The 8,596-nt window shown below is 51.7% G+C and overlaps 2 protein-coding genes across 2 annotated transcripts in view; both read right to left on the bottom strand.

The window, feature by feature from the left end:
• Positions 1-3,347, bottom strand: part of LOC104284244 (acyl-coenzyme A thioesterase 1-like) — a 6,985-nt gene extending 3,638 nt beyond the window's left edge. Inside the window, exon 1 of the mRNA XM_009882551.1 lies at positions 3,267-3,347. Within this exon, the coding sequence (XP_009880853.1) occupies positions 3,267-3,347 (81 nt within the window). The remainder of the gene's footprint in view (positions 1-3,266) is intronic.
• A 257-nt stretch (positions 3,348-3,604) lies between these two features.
• On the bottom strand, positions 3,605-8,594 carry LOC104284233 (acyl-coenzyme A thioesterase 5-like; the record flags this gene model as incomplete). Its single annotated transcript, XM_009882540.1, has 3 exons — positions 3,605-4,186; positions 4,797-4,999; positions 8,177-8,594. Coding segments are annotated over 3 exons (1,203 nt in total), but the record flags the coding sequence as incomplete, so codon positions are not given.
• Positions 8,595-8,596: the final 2 nt, after the last annotated feature.

Genomic DNA, 8,596 nt, shown 5'->3' with positions numbered 1-8,596 from the left:
AGGCGGAGTCTTCTTTTATGAATGCAGCTTCCCACACACCGGCGAGGGGAGGGGAGGGGAACCGGGGCAGGAGCTGCATGGGCACACATGGTGCTCTGCGATGTCCTTGGATGCCTGGAGTCACCACTGCCGCCCTCTCAACCCCAAAGGCAAGATGGGATTGGCACAGCCAGTTCCCTGGTATTGCGGGAGCCTCTCCAAAGGGCAGCAGCTCTTCCCAGACACTCGTTGACAAACAGTGTGCTTATCTGCTGTGGTGGCAGTTCTCTCAGCCAGGGCTGCTGGTTACCATCCCTGCAGGACGGGATCCAGGCGAAGGCGCGGCTGCAGCCCTCCTCCCTGGGCTTATCTCACAGGCTTCGTCTTTCCTCTGCTGAGCTTGGCCAAGCCGCAGGCTCCCTTTGGAAAAGTTTACTGCTTTGTTGCATGCAGACCTGCAGGCAATTGGCACCACAGCCTGGGAGCATTTTGGCAGCTTGCTCCTGCCACCCCCGTGCACTGCTGCCCCCAGAAAGGCCACCCCTGCGACATTGCCCTGAACCCAAGAGGGCATTGTCATGTGTGACCAGCTGCAGGCATGGGGACAGTGGTGGGGCTGCACGGCAGGGTCTGGCACAGAGCACCCCTCCACTCCCCTCTGCTCCAGCTCCTGTCCCAGTCCAAGGTGTTATGGCTTGAGAAAGTCACAACAATTTATTGTCTTTTAGACAATTATTCTCTCACCTGATGACCCCTCCCCACCCTGGCAGGCGAATCTGGAAAAAACAAGGAAACCCAAGGGTTGAAATATAAACAGATTTAATAGAGTAAGACCAAATAATTAGCATTAATAATACTAAAGAACCAGTATTTATTGTGATACCAATATAAAATATACACGGATTGTATTCAGCCAATTCTATCAGTAGGAAGCCGTGCACTCCCAGCAGTGGACAGCAAATGTTGGACACTGCGAGCACTATGGCTTCGGGAGGAAGGGAAGGCCTTGGGCGTCCAGCATTGGGTCAAGAAGTCCTCAGGATGGCAGCCATCAAGGGAGAGAGAGAGCTTTGCAGCAAATTTTCCAATTTATATTGAATGTGACATTCATGGTATGAAACAATCCTGTTGGCCAGCTTGGGTCAAGTGCCCGGGTCTTGCTCCTCCTCATCCCTGCACCTGCCTAACTCGAAAACACTGAGACCTTGAAACCCACATACCATAGCTGGGTATAAAGTAAATATTTTCACAAATTCATACACTAGAGTGAAACCCACATACCATAGCTGGGTATAAAGTAAATATTTTCACAAATTCATACACTAGAGTGTTCTAGAGTGTAGTTTTCCCTAGCATTAAAAGAGAAATTAGTCCTGTGTTGCTCAAACCAGGACACAGGCCATGTGGAGAGAGGTCTCCTGCCGCTGCAGGAAGTACCTGAAGGAGTCCTGGGGGAAATCTGTGATCAGCCCTTGGTGTGGGGCTCCAGTCAGAGCAATGTGGCATGTTCAGGGCTCAGGTTCCACCTAACCCCTGGGGGAAGATGTTCTGCAGGAGCTCATATGGGACGGGAGCCCACCTTGCTCAGCAGGGGCATCCCAAGAGGGGCTGGTGTGGCCCTGTGTTGCTAGTGAGGGCGCATGGGGCCATGGTCTGGGAGCATCTCAGGGATGAGACAGCCCCACAAGCCTGGAGCTGCTCTCCTGGCATCTCCTGGGACGTGCAGTCTTGCACATCTTGCCAGAGGATGGCAGCTGGTGTGGCCACAGGCTGCTCCAAGGCTCCTGTCCCTTCCTCCCTCCCTCTGGTTCTGCCACCTTCTCTTCTTGCCCACACCCAGAGAGAGTGCCGTCCCTGTGCCCGAACAGGCCCACAGGTGTCATCCAGCACTGCTGATCACATCCATTATGAAACCTGCGAGGCAGGGAAAGGCTGCAGTGCCCTGAATGAGGATGCTCAGGAGCAGAAAACAGGACGGGGCTGAGAGGCAGCTGCCAGCTCTGAGGTCTGCCCCGGTGTGCCAGGCTGGCCGGGAGGACACCCAGAGCCTGGAGACACCCTGGATGGCTGGTTGAGCAGGGTGGTAGGAGATGGCATCCACGAGGGAGGTGGCAGCCCTTCAGGATGCACAGGGATGATGGCCCCTGACAGGCAGGAGAAGGAAACCCACATACCATAGCTGGGTATAAAGTAAATATTTTCACAAATTCATACACTAGAGTGTTCTAGAGTGTAGTTTTCCCTAGCATTAAAAGAGAAATTAGTCCTGTGTTGCTCAAACCAGGACACAGGCCATGTGGAGAGAGGTCTCCTGCCGCTGCAGGAAGTACCTGAAGGAGTCCTGGGGGAAATCTGTGATCAGCCCTTGGTGTGGGGCTCCAGTCAGAGCAATGTGGCATGTTCAGGGCTCAGGTTCCACCTAACCCCTGGGGGAAGATGTTCTGCAGGAGCTCATATGGGACGGGAGCCCACCTTGCTCAGCAGGGGCATCCCAAGAGGGGCTGGTGTGGCCCTGTGTTGCTAGTGAGGGCGCATGGGGCCATGGTCTGGGAGCATCTCAGGGATGAGACAGCCCCACAAGCCTGGAGCTGCTCTCCTGGCATCTCCTGGGACGTGCAGTCTTGCACATCTTGCCAGAGGATGGCAGCTGGTGTGGCCACAGGCTGCTCCAAGGCTCCTGTCCCTTCCTCCCTCCCTCTGGTTCTGCCACCTTCTCTTCTTGCCCAAACCCAGAGAGTATGCCGTCCCTGTGCCCGAACAGGCCCACAGGTGTCATCCAGCACTGCTGATCACATCCATTATGAAACCTGCGAGGCAGGGAAAGGCTCCAGTGCCCTGAATGAGGATGCTCAGGAGCAGAAAACAGGACGGGGCTGAGAGGCAGCTGCCAGCTCTGAGGTCTGCCCCGGTGTGCCAGGCTGGCCGGGAGGACACCCAGAGCCTGGAGACACCCTGGATGGCTGGTTGAGCAGGGTGGTAGGAGATGGCATCCACGAGGGAGGTGGCAGCCCTTCAGGATGCACAGGGATGATGGCCCCTGACAGGCAGGAGAAGGACAAAGCAGTTGGGGCTGCTGGTGGCGGTTCATCACACACTGACATCTTGGGGTGAGGGTGGCTGCTCTGCTGAGGACAGGCAGGAGGCCCTCGGTGCCTTTCCAACTACAGGGCCCCTACACCGCCCTAGGGTGTGCGGGTGGTTGAGATGCAAAGATCCCTGCTTCTAGCCAAAGCACAGCAAATGACTCCATGGCTTTCAAATCTCAGGCTGTTTATTACAATTCTCACCCTAATAATGAAGGTGAAAAGGTTCATGTAAGGGAAGATCACAACAGCTGTAAATTCCACACACTGTTTTTTGCCTGACATCTTAGGGCCAGAAGTACCCAGAAGCCAGCAATGCAAATCTATTTGCCATTCATTTTCTTGACAATTGAGCAAAAAAATTTAGGAAAAACAAGAAAAGGCAAACCCAGTTCTTTTCTGAGTTACGGATGTGCAAAGTCATGGAAGATACTGTAGCTGCATCAAACCCTGTGAACAAGGGTTGAGCTGGTAAGTGTGAAAGAATTTATCAGACCTAGTTGTTCAAAGTTGTGTGTTGCTCGCTCGTTATTTTTTGCACATTAGTTGTCATTTAAATACTTGTTGAAAAAAGCCTGGATCTGTGGCCAAGCATGAACCTGGGCTTTAGAATAAGCCCCAAGCTGCCCACCCAGGACTGCCCGCTTATGCAAAATGGGATGGTTTCCTATGGGGTACAAAGGGAAATAGGGAGGGTCAATGCAGTGACCTGTTCCCGGGTAGGAGAGCATCTGAAAATTCTCCTTCCCTTGAGCCTGCAAAAGTTTGCAGACTTCAGTAGCATAATACTCACTTTTGACAACCCGGTCGTCTTGTCCCGTGATGAACAGTAACTGTGCCTCAGCTTTCTCTAGTGGGATCAGGCTTTGGTTGCCAGGGGCTTGAAAGGGGTCAATCAGGATGTCAGAACAATCAAGAATATTGGAGTCAATGATCTTGACCCGTTCTTCATTGATGGTCAAAGAGGGGATAACTTTATCCTTGTAACGGAGAGGAGTAGAAGTAATGGCCACAGGGCCATTGAGGGAAGCAACGGCTGTGATGTTCTTCAGGAAGGCGGCCATGGCGAGAGAGAGATCGGCTCCTTTGGAGTAACCGAGCAGTCCAACCCCTGGTCCCTTCACCTGGTAGAGAGGAGGAAATGCCCATCAGTACTGAGCTGAAAAACACAGCAGCTAGTTGCTGGTGGGGAACATTGTTTAATGCTGCGAGTTTGCAAAACACTGTGAAGGAGGTGATGGCAATGACTAGCTTTTCTTCTGCACAAGTGCCAAGCACGCCTCCCCCTTCAAACTGCTGCCTTTGATAATGTTCCCTGGTGCACTGACATCAGCCAAGAGAGTGGGAACGTGTTTTCACCAAGTTGAGGACAGGTTGTGGGACACAGCTAAGAGTTATTAGTCTCAGACACTGGCAGATGCTCTTTACCTTCCACTTTTAAGACTGTAGGAGGACATTTGGTGGCAATTTGTGAAGGCTCTCTCCTGCACAACCTTCCCACCTTGCTGTGTCTGGGGTGTCTCTTGTGAGATGGCTTTGTGATCTCCCTCCACCACTCTCCCAGTGCATATCTGTATAACCCTTCCTCTTTCCTACAGCCCAGGCACCCAGAGTCCTGGCAGATGGAGCCAGGTGAGCATTTCAGCAGCTTCCTCCAGAGAAACCTCAAGCAAAGGGACAGGCCCTTCGGAGAAGTGCTCCCTGAAGCCCAGGGGATGTGGAAGGTGCTCCTACCTGTGGGTGCTGGAGCATATAGTTCACTGCCTCTTCAAAATATTCCAGGTGGAGTTCAGTTGGCTCCTGGGGCAGATCCTCATACTGATAATAAGCCAGGGCCAGTGTGGCAAAGCCATGGTTGGCCAGCAGGCTGGCCCTGTGCTCAAAAAGACCTCCCCCGAGTCCGTGTATGTCGATGATGCCTGGGAAGGGGTCTTCTCCTGGAGGAGACAAGACAAAGAGCTGTATTGCCCGAAATGACTCCTTTGAATGTTTCTCTGCTTTAGAACGCATCAAATGAGGCACCCATCAGGAACCTGCAAAGAAGCATCTTTTGGGGAAAGACATACTCAGTCACTCAGCTGTGTGGTGTCAGCATCTGGAAAAACTCTAGAGTATGTTGCAGAGGAAGAAAGGCTTAGGAGCAGAACCTCTTGGGTAAAATGCAAACCCTTTTTTGCTTTTAGGAATCCGCAGTATTTCTGCACTGTGCTTTGGGCCAAAAGGCAGGGGCTGTTTGGTGAAGGTGTCTTGTCCCAGCTTTTCTTCTCCCTCTAAGAAGCCCTGTAACAATGACCAATTCACCTGGCGCTGTAAAAATCCTGAAGGTGTCACAATTTGATGTATTTAATAGTATTAAACTAGAAATTGTAAGCATTTTTGTTTGTATTTGGCTTTTGGGATCCTTTCAGCCAGCACTTCATCTCTCTGGGGATCCTGTCTCTGACTGCGATCAGTATCAAATTCTGCATAGGACGCCATGGGTCTCTCACTGTGTGATCAGAAGTTCGTTGTTTGGATCTTCCCATCTTGGCCCTGGATCCTCTTTTCCTCATCCTGTGAAAATCCTGCTCCTGTCCACCCAGTGCAAGGGAAAAGGGTGCCCTGCATGTTGCATTCCTACAGCCTGAGGGGTTTGGGGACTGCAGGGCCCAAGGAACCTCCACAGGCTCCAGGTCAGAGAAGGTGTCCTTGGCCATGCTGGGGAGTGGGTAAGACCCATCTCACCCCTACTCTTGGCTTCAGGAGAGCCACAGGCCTGAGTGTGCTCGTGTTTCCCACTCTTCAGGGTGCCCTCCTGCCACAGTCTCATGCCCTGCACCACAGTGGCTGGTTCATCCTCAAACAGTGCTACAGGTGGAAGGTGGGAACCTGCTGCTGGGAGTCAGAGAGGAGAGGGGACTGCATAGCATCTGCTCGTTCTCTGCCTTGGACTGAGGAGAGACTTACTGTGCTCTTCCTTCAGTCGCTGTTTGCGTACAGGCAACAGCACATCTACTGGCTCTCTGTAGATGGGGAACATTCAAACCAGTGGCTGTGTACCCCCAGAGGCCAGGAGCGCAGCTGTCTGTGGCCCACGGTGCAGCTGAGTGTAGCAGGGCTCTCCTGGTTTCAGCTGGGATAGAGTTAATTTTCTTTCTAGTAGCTGCTGTGTTTTGGATTTAGTACTACAATAATGTTGATAACACATATTGTTTTAGTTGTTGCCAAGTAATGTTTACATTAGTCAAGAACTTTTTCGTCTTTCCATAGAAGCTGAGAGAGAACATAGACAGGATAAGCTGGCCAAGGGAATATTCCATACCATAGATGTCACACTCAGTATATAAATGGGGGTTGGCCCGGGGGCAGGAATCCACGATCACTGCTTGGGACAGGCTAGGCAACTGATCATCAGGTGGTGAGAGCAACTTGTGTTGTATCACTTTATTTTGTATATTCTTTTACTACTACTACTACTATTATTATTTTTTTCCCTCTTCTGTTACTGCTCTTTATCTCAACCCACGATTTTTTTTCCACCTCCTTTTCTCCTTCTTCTCCCTACAGTACTGGGGCTGGGGGAGGGAGGGAAGCGGGGAGTGAGCAAATGGTCGCATAGACCTAATTGCCATCTGGCGTTAAACCATGACGGTCCTTTTTGGTGCCCAATGTGGGATCAACAGCAAACCTGACTAGAACGTGTTAGAAAAAAATTGTTATAAGCATTCATTGTATTCGGTTAATAGTCAGGGGTTACAATGTTGATTTATTAGCTCTCAAAGTTGTTGTGCTTGTTCTCAGGGTTGTGTTTTGTAACACCTTTCCTGCTGTATATTTTCCCTGTTGTGCAGTTTATCATCCCTGGAAACTGGGTCGAGATTATAATTTTGCTGTGCTTTGTTATGCGGGTTTACAATATGACAAACTAGCAGAGCGGGGGCAGCGGCGGTTTAATTTCCCTTCTTCGGGAGCCATCTGACGGAAACTATTAGTAATTACACTTTTTACCTTTTCTCCTCGGAGACCCAATCTGTGGGGGAGACAGCTTCCTTCGCCTTCCGCTTCTCCTCCAGGCTAATTAGAACAGCTCTTGAGAATTTTGAATATCCTTGGGATGCTCAAACCAGCATGCTCTTATTTCTAGGTCTTCTGAATGTGTTTCAGGTCTTGCTTAGGGTTAAACAACTATTTAAAAATACCACCCCATCTGCTACTGGCACTTGGTGTGGATTCGGGTGCGCTATTCCAACCCCAGTGACGAGCACTGTGGCTACTTCAACGCCCATGACAGGCACTGTGGCTACTGAACCAGAGAATTAACCCGCGCCAATATCAGTCACCCTGATACAGAAGAAGTAATACACACACACACAAAAAAAAAAAAAAATCACAGGGGTGAAGATGAACCATCGCGAGAACAAGACCCTTATCCCTGGGTGAGCTGCGAGATATACGAAAAGATTTCAGTAGTCATCCAAGTGAGCACAGTGCCACCTGGCTGCTCTGATGCTGGAATAATGGGGCCAGTGGCTTAGAATTGGAGGGTAGGGAAGCCAAACAGCTGGGATCCCTGTCTAGGGAAGCAGGTTTTGACAAGGTGATTGGAAAAAGGACATAAGCCATGTGTTAGCCATGAAGGAAAGGTATCCCTTTAAGGAAGATATATGTCACCCAGGCAAATGGACAATCATGGAGAGAAGTCTCCAGTACCTGAGGGAATTAAGTTTGCACGAGCTGATTTATTATGACCTGGACAACCCACAGTCCACCACACATCCAGATGAAGTCCAATGTACCTGACACATATGGTAGAAGTTTGTACAGAGCACACCATTATTGCTTATTGGCAACAATGGGCTGGAAAGATGCAGAAGCACCAATGGTGGATGTAGTGGCTGACCAGCTCTGGCAATACGAAGAAAATACTACTTCCCTATGGGCCTGCATCTCAGCTGTGGAAAGACTGTCTAAGAAATCAGAAAACCTGTTCAAAAAAATGTTCTGGGAGTTCCAGAAACTCAGAGACGATAGGTCCTACTCCCCACCCGTACAAACCAGTACCTCAGGTCATGGAACAGCTTGCACTGACAAAACATTGGCTTAGGGAAAACAGGATGGCCGCAGCCGGTACTCACCGGGGGGCAGGAAAAGCGTTGCCCGGATCCTCCCCTCTCGCACCGGCACTCTCCGCACCCCGTCCCGCAGGAACGCCCGCTCATGCTGCGCCTGGGCCAGGAGCCGCCCGGGGGGGTCCCCGTGGCCATCAAACACCTCCAGCTGCAGGAGGAAGGGGCTCTGCACGTCCTTCTTCACCATATACCAGAAGGGCTTCTGGGGCTGCAAAGCCCAGAGCAGCCCCATGGGCTCCAGGCCAGAGAAGCTGCCTCCCGGCAGCGCGGGGCAGCGGGCGAGGTCCAGCTCCCCGTCGTCCCCCGCCTGGTAGCGGGCGCAGGCCTGGAAGAGCTCGCCCGTCTCGTCCCGCAAGGACATCTGCAGCGTGACCTGCTGCCGCGGGCCGAGGCCCTGCACGGCGATGGCCAGCGGCTCCGCGACGA

Source organism: Charadrius vociferus, unplaced genomic scaffold (assembly GCF_000708025.1).
Source record: "Charadrius vociferus isolate BGI_N301 unplaced genomic scaffold, ASM70802v2 scaffold50, whole genome shotgun sequence".
Lineage (NCBI taxonomy): Eukaryota > Metazoa > Chordata > Aves > Charadriiformes > Charadriidae > Charadrius > Charadrius vociferus.
The sequence above is the reverse complement of the archived record's forward strand: the minus strand, read 5'-3'. Positions and strand labels throughout refer to the sequence as shown.